The 18456-nt window shown below is 35.2% G+C and overlaps 2 protein-coding genes and 1 non-coding gene across 3 annotated transcripts in view; 1 reads left to right on the top strand and 2 right to left on the bottom strand.

The window, feature by feature from the left end:
- Positions 1-7920: 7920 nt before the first annotated feature.
- Positions 7921-8908, bottom strand: LOC129803941 (phosphatidylinositol N-acetylglucosaminyltransferase subunit C). The gene has a single exon (XM_055850835.1). It carries the CDS (start codon positions 8870-8872, stop codon positions 8042-8044), a length of 831 nt encoding a protein of 276 aa, XP_055706810.1. The 5' UTR covers positions 8873-8908; the 3' UTR covers positions 7921-8041.
- Positions 8909-9827: 919 nt separating this feature from the next.
- The window catches only part of LOC129803940 (RING-box protein 2), a 60574-nt gene continuing 51945 nt past the window's right edge, over positions 9828-18456 (bottom strand). Inside the window, exon 2 of the mRNA XM_055850834.1 lies at positions 9828-10185. Coding sequence (XP_055706809.1) covers positions 10004-10185 — 182 coding nt within the window. The 3' untranslated portion in view covers positions 9828-10003. The remainder of the gene's footprint in view (positions 10186-18456) is intronic.
- Trnam-cau (transfer RNA methionine (anticodon CAU)) lies at positions 9844-9916 on the top strand. The gene has a single exon. It is a non-coding gene; the product is annotated as a tRNA-Met (tRNA).

The raw sequence follows: 18456 nt of genomic DNA, 5'->3' as shown, positions 1-18456 counted from the left end.
ACTCAAAGAAGGAACTTCTCGACTCTTAGCTCCTCACGAGAGCTCAGAGGAACGGCTACGTTTCTCTCTCGATACTTACCGTAATACTTATCGTCAACTTTGTGCCACTTTCAAGTTTTTCTTGAATATTTTTCAAATTAGTTGAGATATATGAATGAGATTTTTATCAAACTACACATCTCTAGAATATAACCCCATGGTAGAAAAAAAATTCCAGGTATCTTTGGACAAGGGGGAAAATTTCTTGTATGTGGTACAAAGGTATAAACAAAAGTTGTACAACTTTGTGCCACCCTTTTTTCGGGAAAAATTGTTGTTCAACTTGCCCTATTTCACAATTTTAGATTAAAATCATCACTCTATAAGTATTCACGATTAATCAGTACATATGTATAAGAAGTTTTATTTTCATTTCCCTTTTAACTCAATTTATTATTGTTTATAATTTTTTTTATAAGTCGCATCAAGTAACATCGAGTGGCTAGTGCGACCCATCGCTAGAAAAGTCTCAGCCTTAGCTACAACATACTAAAATTTCGTCAAAATTGGAAACGCAGATTCCGAAATATTCCATTTCGAAGTTACGAAAATCAATCTTTCGATTATAGCGCCTCTGGTGGTGGTCGCTCAAAGTTGTAATGCTCCCAAGAATTGTATAGGGTCGGAGGAAAGTCTGTTCGACAGGGAACCCCTATTGACACTTTTGTCAAAATATGTTGAAAATTATTTAATGTAGGGTGAGTGTGCCAAATTTCGGCATAGTTGCAAATAAGCATCGAAGTCCTAAGTTTGAAATGCAATATTTTTAATTCATATTGATATTTCTTTTTACTTCCTTTTCGGGAGGGTTGTGTGGAACGTTGAAAACTAGTTTATCATCTTTGTTTTCTTTAAATCAGTTCCTAAAATATTGAAAAATGAATAAAAATGTGGACATTGCTTTGGGTAGTATTCCGGCCACTTTGAGTGAAATACCGGCCACCTTGTTTGTGACCACCTTTTGCGAAGCAACGGATAGAAAATTTCAAAACGTCACGAGTTTAATATTTAGTTTAATACGTTTATATGACCCACAAACCCTGAGATCTTCCGTGTAATTTGTCCTGAAGACCTGAAGAGTAACATCTCAAATTTACGCGCAGATTCCCGTAGCAATTTGCCCTTACTGAACTCTTCCAATGCCTTTTCAACATCATCTTTTTCAAAGAAGCGATGTTTTTTTATCTCTGGACATTCTAGAACTCAGAAATTGAAAAAAAAAAAAACATAAAATGAATAAAAAATTTAGGAAAGCAAAAGATGTTGTCGGAATATGCAACATTAGCTCACCGGAGAGACGCTCACAAAGTATATACTTTTTTACGCGAAATACAGGATCCAGCTGGGAAAAATTTTACTTGAAATTTAAAAATTGATTTACTATTAACATGAACAGAAACAATGTTTAATGAAAACTAATCAATTTTCATAAAAAACACCGAAGGAAAACCCTCTGCACTTCACCACAAATCACAAGACTGCTAGAAACACAATCGATTTGTCACATTTTTTGTAAGACTCTTTCCACACTGAGTTTTGACGACGCAATTTAAATTCAAATTATACCTAAAATTTAACTGTCTTTGTGTTAATACATCCTAAAATGAATAAATATTTAAAAGCAAAATGAATTCATTGACTATTCGAAGATTACATACATAATTTTAATTAATATATTTGCTTGGCCAAAATTAGACTCAAAGTGGCCGAAATTAGAAGCTGGCCGAAATTTGGCATACTTACCCTATCTAGTAAAATATAAGTAATATAACGTTTTTTCTGTAATATGCCTTTTACTATAAACAGAGATGTTCAAATTTCATATCCCGAATGGTACAGAGTAGGATGTCAATAGGTGCTAACACGAGTTCTTAAAGTATCAATAGACGTTCCTTTCATCCTATTTCATAAGACATTTAATTTACACCATCACTGATCAAATTCCGCCAACTAGAACGGATGAAAATAAATGAAGTCTTTAAATGATTATAAGAAGTCGCAAAATTTATTCTTGTATGATCAATATCTCAGGTCAAGGGGGTTGGAGGGGCTCAAATTTTTCTTGCTTGAAAGATCTGAGTCCCAGATATTACTAAACACTGAAATTTGAACGATATCTCTTATATAGGGATAAAATTATCGAGAAAACTAGTGGAACAAAGTTGTAGGGCAAATTACTCTTCCTTCGAATGTTCATGTCTTCCTGTGAATTTTCTTTTAGTTTTCCTAAGAGGCCTACATATTTTTATTGAATATTAGTTAGTTTATTATCAATTATTGATAATTATGTGCAAGTCTCTTAGGAAAAGTAAAATAAATTCACATTATTCAAAGGCATGAACGTTCGAAGGGAGAGTAATTTCCCCTACTGCGTTTTCCCCATTTTGAGATTAACACGTCACTACGAGAAAAGGGAACAACCTATGAAATCGCCGATTCAGCTATTTTGTCCTCAATAGTAAAGGAGTGCAACAAGATACACGGAATTAATTGGAGACTTTTTGAATTGTGTGTCCCAGAGGAAATTTTTCTGCAGATTTGGAAAAATGAAGAAACAGCACAGATAATGATGGAATTTTTACCAACCTTTGGTAACAAGCATGTAAAGGGAATACCCATAATCACTTTACGTATATTAGAGCTACCTTGCACAATTTTTGGAGAGCTTCCTCGCAACTACCAATTCCGGTAGAGAGCTTTTCATGTCTAAAAATAGGGTGGCACAAAGTTGTCTGATTTAACGGTATGTGTAATGGCCTCTCCATACTAGAGAAATTTATGTCCATATTGAAGTGAATTCCCTACTCTTGAGCAGGAAAAACTCTTCAATAAGGACATAAATTTCTGTAGTGTATAGACGCCATAAGTCACTTAGGAAAAATAAAAGAAATTCATATTATTCGAAGGGAAAGTACTTTCCCCTATATATAATTTGAAATATTATCTGCATTGTTGCTGCATTTGAAGGTTTGCAATTACGCGATTTGCATGTAATATTATTAAAAACAAAAAATGTCTTGCTTTTGTACATTTCTTTTGTTGGAAACACTGGTTTTAGGAATGAGCGTGGCTTCTATGTGGGAGTGGATTTATTGAAAGCTATATTTTTTTTATGCTCACATCTGAATTACTTTTACCCTTGCTGTAAGGAAATTTTGCTGGCACGATTGTTAAATACAGTTTTTTATTATAAATTTCGAAAGAGGCGTGGCCTGTATTTTATACGAGCAATTTTTCAGACTCCTCCCCTATTTGTTTTTTTTTTTCTGAATAATTGACTTTGTAGGCGTTACTGTCTTTTAACTCTTTCGCGTCCATAGGGTAATGTCATGACTCGGGGAAAAAAGTTTTTTTTTTTGGGTATTTACATTAATTGAAATCTATCTGTTCGTGCACGACATCATAATAGAAGGATGTAAGATTCTTGGCTCATTTTCTCAAGACTCCAGTTAGATTTCAATTAATGTAAATAGCCAAAAAGAAACTTTTTTCCCCGGGTCATATATGACCCTATGGACGCGAAAGAGTTAAACATTTTAAAAATAAATAGCGCCAGATGGTATAATTGGTCACAAATTCTGAAAGATGCTGTTACTTACCTGCAAATTTAATCTAAAGAAGATGTTGCAGTAAAATGGAAAAGATCCAAATTGAACTCTTTCCTTTCTACGTCCATTTCTTCCAAAGGAAACCAACAATCAATCCCCTATTATACTTGAAAACTAAAAATTAGCTAAAGTAAATCGACTTTTGTAATACATTCTCATTTCATGAGTGAATTTATTCCCATAATGTGTTCTTCTTGCAGAGAAATTGCATTAAAGTTGCAAAGCAAAAAGATTAGGGATATTTTCTTTTAGATGGCAAAGAGTGTGTATTTTAGGAATAATTTCAATAAGCGTGCTCTAAAAGAAAAAAAAGAGATAGAAGAGAAAACCAATGTGTATTTTTAATCGTAATAAGGTCTTGTTGCAAAAGAATAATTCTCAATGAAATTGAGATTTTAGCCACCAAGAAGCCCCTCCCCATAAGTATTTTATCACACCGAAAGCAGGAGCTTAAAAAAAAAAAAACTCGTGTAAATGTTGGAAAAACGATTTTTCTTGTGCATTTAAACAATTTTGACGATTCAGTGAGATATCAAACTGAATAAAGAGAGTTCTGTTTTTTGTAATCTAAAAATTAATTTTATATAGACGTTCTGTAAATCAGTAAATAGTAAATATTGCAATGGGAGGAGCGCCCTAAAGTGTCGTGGTTTTGTTGAGCTTGAGAGATTTTGCAAAAAAAAAGGAAAATAATTCAAAGAAAATAAAGAACAATAATCTCAGGAATAAAAAAAAATGTGTAGGAGAATGTGTCATTTGGAAGGATTAAGCACTCCACAGACTACAGGTTTAAACCTCAACCTTGTGCACGATGAACTCTAATTAGGTTCCTCTGATTGGATTTTAGCAATCGTTCAACAATGTACTGGATGATCTGTAGAGTTAAATAAATTTATAAACACAATTAAAACATTTCGAGAATCTTTACTTTTGTTGCAGCTGGTAGGGGAGAGTGGGGCAGTTCACGCAGTTTAATAATTTTTGAAAGATCTTCAAGGTGCGCATGAATATCATATCATTCAAGATAAGTATCGTACTTAATTTATTTGAGTTTTGGCTTATTCATATTAATTTGTTACAATTTAACTACTTTAAAGGACCCAAGGAGTAACTCATATTGAGAAACCCTCGTCAATTGTCAGAGAAACGTTTCGCGAAACCCGAGAAACCAGAAACCCTTGTCAGAAAAAATGGGAATGAGTTACCCCTTGAAAGGACCTATTTTTTCGACCGATTTCGTTAGTTTTGGATTTTTTGGAAAGGTCTTGAAATTTCCAACTCGGCTGCATCGGTCGAAACAGGTAATGAATCGGTTAGGTACCCATAAATACCCGTAAATTTTTTAATATTCTTTTTTCTGTCCGTGAAACTTGTAACCCATCTAGAGGCGAAACGGTAAGAGATACGAACTTCCGATCTTCAGAGGACCCTCACATAAGTTGATCCAAGGATCATTATTATGACTTTTATTTCCCGCCACCCAACTCCAACTCATCCAAAACCATGTTTTTTGGTTTATTTCGAAAATAGCTCGTACGATTTCTTTTATTTTTGGATATGTTTTGGAGGTGGTCCAGGCGAAAATTTTGTCCAAACACACCTATGACCTAAAAAAATCGCTATCTTGAGTTTTTAAAGGAAAAATTTTAACCAGTCTGGGGGACCTAATTTTTAACCGATTTGGTTAACCCTCTATCAGGTAAGACTGTCTCAAAAAGGTCTTCATAAAAATCACATTTACTGCGATTATAAAATTTTTAATTATTTAAAAGTGCTATAGTGTCCTCGGTAATAGTCTTATAAACATCTCTTGAAAGTTTGAACTCATTTTGACTCTTCGTTTTGTTGCTATTCCCAGTTTTGTGTGACATGTCAGAGAAAAAGAAACAAAAAATATTAGTGCAAAAAAACTAATTTCCAATTTCCATAAAAATACCGTTTTAAAGTAATCGGACTAAAATAAATTTATTTTTTACTGAAAGATATGTCATCTTGCTTTGTATATTTTATTTGAAAGATTTGAAAAAAGTAAAAATATGAATTTAAGAAGCAAAAAGAGTTTCAAAAAAATTTATATTTTCTCTCCTAGCGCCTAAAATAAAAAAGATAATAAAGAATGGATGGTATTTTAGACTTTATTGGACCATAATTATCATAGAAAACATTGTTTTAGAACTTTTTTCGCTTTAAGGAACTTTAAGGACGATTGGAACACCGGTGTCCCATAAAGAATATAATTTTTCCTGACTACCTAAAGTTATTTTTTTCTTATGTCTGTACATAATTCGTCAGTTAAATCAGAATTTGTCGTAACTTCATTTTTGCGATTTTGGGATATATATATATACATATTTAGAATCGGCAAAATTTTGTTTATTAAACGCACTTGAGAAACAGAAACTTTTATAAGCCCAATAAAAATTATTTTAAACAAAAATTATCATAAGTGTCCGTAATTAATAAAAATTTATCAGAATTTGCCGTAACTTCTATTTTTGGGGAAGTTACGACAAATTTTCAAGCAAAATTTTCTCTAATCAACATTTGCCGTATCTTCCTTTGCTCGTTTGCGTAACTTGTAATTTGTAGCAAAAATGTAATATTTCTCAATAAAACGTTCACAAACTTTTCCAAATATCCAAAGACAGTGCGAATAATGCAACATTAAATCATTTTAATTCAATTTGTCAATTTGTCTTTTGGCAATAAAGACTACAATAGTCATGCGTAATATTTTTCATTAAACTCGAAAAATATTATTCATTGGTATTGTCAGAAAAATTACTTCAATTTTTGGGCTATTTTTGTCCCTATCGTTCATAGAGACACAAAATACACCGAATAAGACTCTGTTGGACTTTCCAAGGTTAGAAGTAAGACTTGTCATTGATTATGTTTCTCAGTTAAATTTTTATTGTTGATTTTCAGTTCGTGAAAAGTGTCTCGTCGTTAAAGAGTTGAAAGAGTTTTCGTCAAGATGGAGCTTTCTCCCTCCGACTCTTCTAGGCTTAACAGTCCAATTACACTAATCTTTAAAAAAAAATCCAATTGGTTTAGTAAAATAGCTCGAGAACTACATTATGTATCGGGCTGAAATTTTATTATGTTATAGTTGCACTTTATATCTGTCAAACAAAAAAAAAAATTAAGTCCCTCGGAAACCCATGACCCGAGCTATAAGGGGTCAAAAGTGAATTGATCGGCCTGCCTGTATTCCCGGTTCTAATTATCAAGCGGTTGCGTTAAAATTCAAACTGATTTTTCTCAAAAACGCCTTTGAACATTTTGATTAAATTTTTATTGTTGTAGCCTAGGCTATGAAGTTTCCAAAAAACAACGTGGGGTCGCTGTGGTTGAAATAGAACAGGAGATATGGGGGTTCAAATTTCACAAAATTCAAAACGCCATATCTCCTGTTCTAATTGACCGATTTTGACGAGTGAGGGCGAAAATTGAAGGTCTTGCAAAGCGCTACAATTTTCTGTAACATTTAAACTTCGTAGGACCAACGCTAGGGTCACCACATTCGACAAACCAATTTTCATTACATAATCTCAATTATCTCGACTGCCGCTTAATGCCCTAGACACATTTGCGACTTAAGCCGAGAGACGACTTAGTGGAAAATTATGGAAATGTAGTTTAATCATTATTTCGAATATAATTTTCTAAATCTTCTCTCGGCTAATCCTCATGTCTGTTGAGGCCCTAACCCTTTGATGAGAAGGTTTAAAATTTCGGGTCTGAAAAAATCATTTTTTCCGTTTTTTTTTTAGAGCGAAACATGACTTTAGAAGGCCGTAGGAAAAATTTAATTTTTGAGTCACCGGTGACGCAATCGTCCTTAAAGGGTTAACTCTTTCCGGACCGCAGCATATGCTGCAAGCCAATTTCACAATTTTTAATCAAAAATATCTAAGCTCAGGAATTAATTAAGGTCCTGCAAAAAATATCTTACATTTGGACATCCTTATAGTTTGTAATCATCCACAAGAATCGGATTTTTATCAACTCTGAATAATTAAAAAACATTGTTTTTCATAGAAAATGCATATTCTTCTTTCGGTACTAGAGTCCCAAAAGAGACGAAAGAGTTAACCGATCTTGATGATTCCTTCGACATTTTGCATGCAATTCGAGTTTGCTCACGTTAAGAATCTCACCTACAATAAACCGATCTAGGTTTATCAGTCCATTTTTCTTCAAAACGTAAGTCTTAACTGAATTTAATTTTTTTTTAATTTAATTAAATTTTCTAAAATCAAAATTAATATTTTTTTAGTCTGTATAATTTTTTATTAGCTATTTTGGGATGATTTCCTGGGTGATTTTTATTTCTGAACAGGAACAGTCTCATGGAGACCAAAAATATTGTTTCCAGGAGTAGAATGGTTTCAAAATTCCATCGTTTCTACAACAGCTTCATCCCAGGGCCCATGGATGATGTGTTTGTGCGGTTGGGCGCGTACAAAGAGCCATGGGAAGAGAAGATTAATGGCCAGCAGACCCAGGAGGTAAGTGACAAGCGTGGGCAGAGAGATTGAGTACAGAAAGATGACACAAACCAGGAAGGTGGGCAGAAGAACTGGAGGTGACCAGAAGCGGCGCAGTAGAATCGGCAGCAGGACAAAGAGCACCACCACAGTGGCCAGGAGGACAAAGGCATGAAAGGAAGTTGCCAGACGCGAAGACAGGCAGATGGATCCGAAGATTGCTGCATTCAGGGAAATGGCTCTGGACACCATATGAGCCTCCAGGCCGTAGTCGAAGAAGATCAAGTGCAGGCAGAACACGAAGAAGGTCATCGAGTAGATGGTGTCAGTGCTGATGCTCTTTGTGAGTGTGTGCAGGAGTGGTGAGAAGATGAAACCAAACACTAGCACTCCCAGAACTGTCTTGGAATGTCGAATGATGGCTTTAAGTAGAGCTTCCTCACTTGTGGCAAGGTACACGATGTATCCTATCACTGTGGCAAGGCTGGCTTGTACGAGCATCGCCTCCGGAGATAACCATCGTGTGAAAAGGCCATGGTAGATGATGAGGAAGGCCACCACAATGGATATCTGCTGGCTCACCTTCGTGGCTCCACAGAGGGCTTCGTAAAAGGTGAACTCACGGACATTCTGGTTCTTCTGGAGTTCCTGCAGGAAGGTATCTGGGGTGTAGTTGTCGTTAAAACCCTGATTTTCGTAGAGATTCTTCCTCCAGGTTTTCTCTTTTGACATGGCTACTTTGTCAGCTGTTCAATGTCTACGCCTGCTGCATTGATTACAAATGTCAGAGGTAAAGAATAGAAAGGGTAGACTATTGGGAATCGCGCCAAGGGATTCTCAACTTTTTAGAACTTTTTGTTTTAAATTTACTAAGATTTTTAGAATTTCCAAGAACGAGAATATAAGCGGGAATTCAGGATTTCCTTTCGGGAAAATTAATTGTTTAGCTCTGGAACAACTTGAAGGAACTGTTCAAGAGATTCAGGGCAGTTCTCGTTAGCTGGAAACCTCAGGCAGATTCTGAAAGATGTTTCTTTTTTCACCAAGATTGCTATTCTCAATGAATATTTTTAGAAGAATAAATGCATTAAAAACAGACTAATGATTCTTTTATTGAGAAAGCAGCTTTCTGTTCCGGCGCATCCGGTATTTCTTTGGCCAATGTCTTTCTGGGCACTTGCGGTGTCCTTGCCGGCAATTACCTTGGGTCTTCATTCGTTGCTGCACCCTTTCTCCTACTTGAGTACCTTTCCCTTAGTAAGAACTCAGCATCAAGGGAGGTGCTCAACAGACTTTTTTTTTGACCAGGCTGTATACTTCCGTTGGGTTATCACACCGAAGGCAGAATAGTCGCTGGCTCCCTATGTTGAGGGACTTCCCTGCATGTCCAGCCACTGCAAAAGACAGAGATTAGCATTGCTTCAATCCAGTCGATCAACCAGGATCTTGGCGCTTCTTGTCCTTTGCTGCGCTTTTCACAGTTTCCCGCCCTCATTTAATACTCACTTTTGGTAGAGAGCTGCACATTGCACATAATTTATTCTAATTCTAAATATCAAAGCGGATATTTTCCCAAATGATTCGATCGGAAAACTTCGATAAAGCCATGCCAGAAAGAGTAATCTGAATAATCTTATCTACAAATTTTAACAGTGTAATCCCCTGCAATAGCAAGTGTTCAACATCCGACCAGAGCCTGCAACGCCTCGGTAGCGCAGTAGGTAGCGCGTAAGTCTCATAATCTTAAGGTCGTGAGTTCGATCCTCACCCGGGGCATGTCTTTTGCTCTCAAAAACAGAAATACTTTTTATTCTTTATTTTTTCTTTTATTCCTAATTTTTTTTTTTTAATTTTCAAACCCCTCTATTTTCCCATTCGCTGAATTGACCATTCCTGCTGACACAGTGGACAACGGTTGTTCTGCTTCACCCAGAGAGCCATACAGCAGTGATGGAATGAATGATTGCAGTCACCCCAGACCACGACACAATCCTGCCTGCCCAGGGCATCCTTCTTGCTCTCAGCCTGGCACCTCAGGCAAGCATCTGTGACAAAAAGGAAATGAAGTTCATTCAAACGGGAAGTCATTAAAAATGATTTTGATGAATTTGCGTGAGAAAGATCTATTTTTGAAGAGTAATTAAAATTAATGAAGTAATCAACAGCAATTTTGAGTTGCTTTTACTAAACAATACGACTTAATAGTTGCGATTTGAGAATGAGAATATTTATCTTCCTCAACGTTCTTTACTTACATCAACATAAAATATTTTGATAATGTTTCTAATATTTTTAACCCTTTAACGACGAGACAATTTTTACGGACTGAAAATCAACAATAAAAATTAAACTGAGAAACATAATCAATGATAAGTCTTACATCTAACTTTGAAAAGTCCAACAGAGTCTGATTCGGTGTATTTTGTGCTTGTATGAACCATAAGGGTAAAAATAGCCCAAAAATTTAAGTATTTTTTCTGACAATTCCAGTGAATAATATTTTTCGCTTTAATGAAAAATATTATACTTATGGGTATTGTAGTTTTTATTACCAAAAGGGTTTCGCTTAAATAAATTAGAGGTATAAAAAATAAATAAAATCAATTTAAGAATTTGAGAATTTAAAAATTCGCCATTTCTGAGGTCAAAAATTTACTATACAGCAATTAGCCGGTGACTTGCAAAAAATATTCTAGATTCCTTCAACCTCCTACTTTACAATTATGTACAGACATAAGACAAAAACAACTTTAGGTAGTCAGGAAAAATTATTTTCTTTATGGGACACCGGTGTTCCAATCGTCCTTAAAGGGTTAAGTTAGTCAAATCGTCATCAAAATGTAATGGGTTTTCCATAATGAGCCTAGATCCAGGAGCTTATCATGGGTGAAATCTTGTATGTGAGCTAAATAAAGGTCTTTACACATTTGGGAGCAATTTTCGTCAAAAAGAGATGACAAAGCGTTCCAGCTTTGTGGAATGCTCGAACTCACGAAATAGAGCTATCCTCAAATTATCTTTCTGCATTATTTTTAGTTTATAACTGGTTTTCTATACTTATTAAAATGATTCAAAAATCACAAAAATATTCTGAAGTAGAACAATTGGTTAAGAAGGTTGCATATAAAAATATTCTTGGTATTACTAATATGCCTACGTACAAACAAAAAGGGATAATTGAGAAAAAGGGGTGGCAAAACGTCCCAGGCTTTGCGAAATGTTCGAACTCGTGACTTAGATGCTATACCTGAAAAGTACTTTCGCATCATTTACCATTTACCGGGTTTCAACCGTTTTGAACCGATTCATAAATCATTCACATTCAAGAGATTCTCCAAAAATGTTTAAGAAACAATAGAATTGATTTTCCGATAAAAATTATTTATTGGCTATGAACCGGTTCATTACCGGTTCAGAACCGATTGAAACTGGTTCAGTTTTAAAGGAAATTCCAAGACCTTTCCAACGAGCCCAAACATGACCCCATTCGCTTTATAAATGCGCTCTCTAGTGTCATTTTAACCTTTGACCTTGAAAAACCGTTATTAATTAGGAACGATTCAAAGGTATTGTCGTATAAGGACGAAATCTGCGCCTGGGTAATCTCTAAAACATATCCGAAAATGAAAAAAAAAAAATCGCACGACGCGTTTTCGCGAAATCCCAAAAAAACATAGTTTTGGAGAGGAAGGGGAGGGGCGGGGAGAAAATGAGGGGCATATCAACGATCCTTGGGTCGACTTATAGGTGGGTCCCCCGAAGGTTCCAAGGCGCTATCTCTAACTGTTTGGCTCCTAGAGCTGGCGACAGCCGGACGGACAGACGGACAAACAGCGTGACGACATTTCTTAGAAATCGTCTGAGACGTGAAGATTTGTTGATAAAAGTGGTCTCCGGGGGGTGGAAGTGGAAATTTTGGGAGGTGAAAAAATCGAGGGATTATATTATACTGCTGTCTTCGTGGAGTTCGAGCAGTTATAAATCAATTCGATTACTTGACTAAAGATTGGGACCGATATATCCGGATTCGAAAATCCGGATATCCGATATATGGGTTCGAAAATCCGATATATCCAAATATATCCGAAAAATCTAAATTTAACCAAATCGGGTAGAAAAATGAGCCCTCCAAAGTGATTAACCTTTGATCTTCAATAATTCAAAATGGCGAGTTTTCGGTTATAGATATGTTTGGATGAAATGTTCGTCTGGACATCCGAAAATCATTGGAAAAAGCATGTGCCAATTTTGAAAAAAAAAAAAAAAAATAAAAAAAACATCGTATTTGGATGGTATATAAGGGAGTGGAGGAAAAAGAAAGAAAAGGTCTGAATCTGAAGATAAAGATTTAATTGAGATGACATTTTTTACAATCTCAGCTTTTGTGGTCCGAAGTGAAATCCAACCTCATCAGATCGGGCCTAAATTTTGGATTGATACCTTGTAACACTCATAGAGCTCATAGATCATAAATATCATATGCGCCAAAAATATATTTTTCGTGGCTGACACATCCGTTCTGGAGAGAGAACGGAGAGAGATATACCGGCTTCAGACTGGAGGTTTAGCCCAGTTCTTGAAGGTCTCAAAAATCTAAAGAACAAGCATTTTTACTCATTTTTTTAATCTTATGGATCATTTGCCCTTAATATCCAATCATAAACAATAATTTCCTAAAAAAAACATGCCTGATAAAGAATTAGAGGAGTTAAGCCAAATAGCTAAGCCGTAAGTCTGACACCCGTAATATCGACAAGCGGTTTTCGGCAAAGGTTAAATATCGATAGTTGGTAAGAAGTAGGTAATGTCAGATCTGGAGGCAACCAAAATACCGAAAGCCAAAATTCCAAATGCCAAAATTCCGAATGCCGAAATCCCGAATGTTCAAAATCCAGAAAGGGATGAAATTATATGGAGTATAATGTGTAGAATAATTTCCCAAGACACAGAAAATTTCCGTTTGCCTTCAGTAAGCGCGCGTGCAATCATGGGAGAAGCTAAAGCACTTTAAAGGATTAGGGATTTTGGTTTTCGGGATTTTAACCGGGACCCGTCAGATCCAACCCCGATCCCCCATTCCTTCACTTCGGAAACCACCATTTTGAAAAAAAATCCCCCTCCCCCAACCTCCTGACTCGAGCTAGAAAGGGTCAAAAGGGTCAAAAGTATAATTTTCAAATGGTCATATCTTCGGTTCTAATTGTCAGAATTTAATTTGAAAAATTTTGTTGCTTTGGAGAGCTCTCGTGAAATACCATAGCTTTTTCTGGCACGCCAACTTCATCCAATTTCATCGAAGATCCGATTAAATCAATTTTCGAAAATTCGATGACGAATATTTTGAAAACTAGACAACGATTTTTCTTTAAATTTTAATATGTTGTAGCAGAGATCGAGACCTTTCCAATGATGGATCGCATTCCTTCCTTGATGTTCCTTGACCTGAGCTATAACCTCACTATAAACACTATAGCTATAACCTTGTTAGAATCTCAGCTACCATAAACTTATCTAGGCTTATCACTGTTTTTAAAAATCCGTTCAGCTGCTCTCCAAATACGGCGCTTTGAAAATTGCTTTTTTGTTAAGCTTTGCAAGTTTTTCTGGGCTTTTATAGTAGACTTTTCTTTAGTTGTAGAAAATATACCAGGGGTGGAATGATAACTCTTCGATAATATAGAATTGATAGTATCGATATATCAATATATGTTAGATTTAATGAATGTAGACTTTTTACGGATGGTTAGGCCATTCATTGCGACATTCTTAAAAGAATGAGACTGTTGATAAATATCTACATACAGGAAGTACAGCCATCGTTTAAAGTTTTCAGAATTGATAGTGGATAGTATCGAAAATAAGTTATCATGTCTCCCCTGGATAACTTTTTCTTTACTCGTAAAGTACAAGCAAATTACACCCCTTTTCATCCCTTTTCTTCCAAAACGAAGTTTGTTTTGGAATTTCTTGAAAACGAGTTATACGATTTTTCTTCAATTTTTGGATGTGTTTTACGTTTTACAACCTTTCAAGAGATTTAAAAGGCTCCAGAATATATATTTTTCAACTGTTTGAGGGAAATTTCGCGTCATTGGAATGATCTTAAAATTCTTGACAAAATGGAATCGGTTTCAGTTTGTTAAAAATCAGTAATTAACTTTTGTCAGAAAATCAATTGTGTTATATTCTTAAAATATTTTTAAGAAAATTTTGAGATGATCTATAAATTGTTTTAAATCTGTTATGATCTATGAATCGATTGAAAATGGATCAATATGGGATCAATGTGTTCTGAAGTAACGTTTTAACTTAAATATTTAATTGAATTAATTTACTGACCAAAAATGTTTATTTGTCCTTCGTCTTATAGAAGATCAAATTTTGATTATTTGAAAAGTAAATTTGAAAATATATATTTTTAAATCGATGTTAATCTTGTGACAAATCTGTGATTGATAGTTGATGCTGTTCATGTAAATTTTTGTAAAACACCGGCTAAAATTTTGTCCTTACCAACAATTGATAGGAATATTAAGAATCCCATCCTAATACTTCCTAAGTCTCATTTAATCTTGACACAGCACATTAGATCAATTGAATAATTATGTCAAACATTCTTATCATCAAAATGTTCAATGTTAAACTTCCTCCCTTCTATAAATTGACCACCTCAGGAAGTGTCACGCAAAGGTAACATTTCGCTAAGACTGATAAGAATTCTATGGCGGAAAATGATGGACTTCCCATTGTGCTTGCACCCAAATTCAATGGCCTAGACATCGAAATATTCTTGCGATTAGGTGTCCCAATGCTGACACAAAAATAGACTATCGTGTCTGTGATTTCTCTGGCCACATGCATCAGGGATCACATGGTTCTTACCAGGAGATTAATTGTGTAAATGGATAAGGTCTTTCTCTTCTCTATCCCACACACAAAAGAATGGCGCGTGACGGTGGCTAAATTTTTGGCCCCATGCCCCAATCCATTCTCAACACGCGCGATCTTTTTTTTTTTTCTTCGGCCGAGAGGATAGGCAATCAGTCAGTTGCCAACGCAATTCCATTCGATGCAATCAAAATTAAAAGAAATCGATATGGACAAGATATCAAGAAAGTTCTTGGAGTATCATTCCAATTGATTTTCAATTGAATTTTCTCAGTTAAATTTCTTACTAAGAAATTCTCCTTGAGGGTTTGGTAGCTGATGACATGACGTAAGACCACCTCTGAATGACGATATTCACAGAGTGGTCAGAGATTCATCGTCGATACACTCCTATTTTTGCCACAATCATGAGAAGCTTCTAATAAATCGCCTCCCATTGGTGCATCAATAATTTTGCTGTGACGCGCCTCTCTTTTTCTATTTTTATAATTTTATCAACAGCTTTATTTTGCTGTTAAAGAGGCGCGAAACGGTCATTGAGAACTTTACACGACATTTCCCATGACGAGGAGATTCCTTCAAAGTCAAACTTGTACGCATTGTTGGATATAAATTCAAATATACTATTTGCTCAGATAAACAATTAATTTGTCACTATTAACCCAAATAACTAGCACTGACACTCTTCATATCTCGTCATTCATTGGTAGAAAATTTACTATAATTGGAAAGTGATATTGCAATTCACGACTCGTGTCTCTTATAGAAATTTGTTAATTGCTTTGACCATAGAATATTAGAAAACTATGATGTAAGATGAAAGATTCACTAAATATTAAGCAGTGAAAGATATAAACATCTAATTAAAAGATACTATTAGATTATGCAGTTGAATTAAAATACTTTTTTATGCTTTTATCTAAATGCCGATAGGAGCGCAAAAAGAGTTTAAAGGCCAGTGAGTGTTGAACTGATCTTGACCAAGGTACAAAATGATAAGTTTTCTAAATATATCAAATCATATGACAGATCCCTTTAATCGTAAGCTCAAAGCAGTTCAGAAAGTAGGGAACACCGACGTAAAGTTTAATTGAAAGGAATAATTCGGTATAGTCGTCGTGTGGAAGGAATGTTCAACCAACCCAGAATAAAAATCCCAAAATATAGGTAATGTGTAAGCCCCGATGGTTCTCACCTAAATAAAATTACAGTAGACTCTCACTCAATCGGCTCTTTCTCAATCGGGCGACAAATTTTGTTAACAATTTTCACGTTTAAATGAAGGTAATACGCTCAAATTCGCTGTAGTTCTTCCTATTTTATCGTGATTCTTTATAATTGAGCGCTTTTTGTGGAATTTACAAAGGCTTTGACGCTCAATTCTATCGCTAAACCGGATGACATTTTGCCCCATATTCCCGATTGAGAGAGAGTCTACTGTACAAACTTAGAGGGAAATTTGAGAACTGAAGGTGCCAGACATTTTTCACTTCATGAGAGTGATCCGTCCACGGCGACGGATGCTCATACTCACTGAAGACTGAGGACAGTTACTTAGCAATAAGAGCCCTAAAGCAACCTTTCAACACCTCAGGATGGTATCAAAGGTATAAATGATTAGGATTGGTGGGATATGGCCGTCGACTGGGTTGACAGTTGTCGAATAAGCCATACGCTATAGGGGAAAGTACTCTCCCTTCGAACGTTCATGCCTTCGAATAATGTGAATTTCCTTTAAGTTTTTCTAAGAGCATTAAGCATTTCTATTAAATATTAGTTAGCTTATTATCAATTATTGATAATCTTGTGACAATCATGTGGAAATCTCTTAGGAAAAGTAAGAAAAATTCATATTATTCGAAGGCATGAACGTTCGAAAGGAGAGTACTTTCCCCTACATATGGGGAGAAAAAGAGTTTTATTCTAAAATAAACTTTCTCCTACCCGACGACTACCGGACTATCCCTTTGAATCTACCAAGCTCATCGCTTCTTGTTCATAATCGTTTGCAAACAATTGAGTCTTGTGAGATATTCAGAAATCTTTCGGATAAATCTCAATCGGTTGAGAAATATTAATTTAAGAAATATTTAAATTTTGATCTTTAAAACCCGTTATTAAAAATGATTCAAAGCGCACGGACTATTCTACTATATTGATAGTATGTAGAAAGTTTCGAGTTCATTAAAAGTGTAGACGTAAACAAAGATAAACAAATTGTGATGAACACCGGGAGAGTTGAGCAGAGCATAAAATAAAAATATTATTGGTGGTATTCTAATTAAAAATAAAAAGGTGAAATCCTTATCCTGAAGATTCTGCTTTAGTATCTACATGGCTATTCTCATGTGCTTCTGCATTATCGTTTTTTGTGCTGATTGTTGTTACGACGGTTTTCCCCAATCCTCGCTGTGTTCCAAAACCGTCAACATTTGCGCTAGGAATTAATCAAAAGAAAAGTCAATAATGCAGTTGCACCCAAGAATACCCAATAAAATGATCAGGAGAAAGATTTCGTTCTTTCATTTTCATTAGAATATTATAGTGCTATAAATTGTGATGGGCATAAGAAGCATTGAGGAGAGCGTGCTATTGCAATGAAAAGTAGGGTAAGTGTGCCAAATTTGGGTATAGTTGCATGCAAGCGCCAAAGTCTCAAGTTTGAAATGTAATATTTTTAATACAAATTGATTTTTTTATTCTTTCTTTTGTAAGAGTGTTGCTTGGAGCCTTGTAAAGAGTTTACCGTCTTTATTTACTCTAAAATCATTCTTAATACATTTTAAAATGAATAAAAATATTGACATATATTTGGTGCCCTATTTCGGCCACCTTCATTCTCATAGTTCCTTGCGCTTCGGGAATTTTTCTAATATCTTTTTCATGTCATCTCGTTTGTCGAAGCTACATTTTTTGTTATTCTTTTGGATTGTATAATCTCTAGAGTACGTAAAATCTAAAAGTTCATGGAAATTCGAGGACCAAAAAATGTGGCCGAAATTGCAAGCTGGCCGGAATTTGGCACACTTACCCTAAATAAAAAGCAAAATCTTTCTCATGAACATTTTTTATCAATTTACTGTTTTTAAGTGCTCAAGATTTTCGAATGTTCTGAAATGTTTGGTGGTTTTGAAACACGACGAAAACTTGGAAAAACAGGCATGACAGGAACTAATACAAAGAAGAGTCGATAATGCAGAACCACATGAAGCATGTTATATGAGAATATTTAAAGTGGCTAAAAGAGCGTACTTTCATTCTAATGGCAAGTTTTTCTCCCTAAAGAGAATTGCATTATCATTCTGATATACAGTGCCCGCTTCGTTATTCGGATGATTGAGAGTCAATATGACAGATGTCCGCTTGGTATCCGGATAGATTTTTTGAATTAGTTCAACGTCTTGAAAATTTAATCAAGTTTTTTTTGT

This window comes from Phlebotomus papatasi, chromosome 2 (genome assembly GCF_024763615.1).
Source record: "Phlebotomus papatasi isolate M1 chromosome 2, Ppap_2.1, whole genome shotgun sequence".
In the NCBI taxonomy this organism is placed as follows: domain Eukaryota; kingdom Metazoa; phylum Arthropoda; class Insecta; order Diptera; family Psychodidae; genus Phlebotomus; species Phlebotomus papatasi.
The sequence above is the reverse complement of the archived record's forward strand: the minus strand, read 5'-3'. Positions and strand labels throughout refer to the sequence as shown.

Coding starts and splice junctions, on each gene's coding strand:
- LOC129803941 (XM_055850835.1), bottom strand. CDS start 8,872: ATGTCAAAAGAGAAAACCTGGAGGAAGAATCTCTACGAAAATCAGGGT.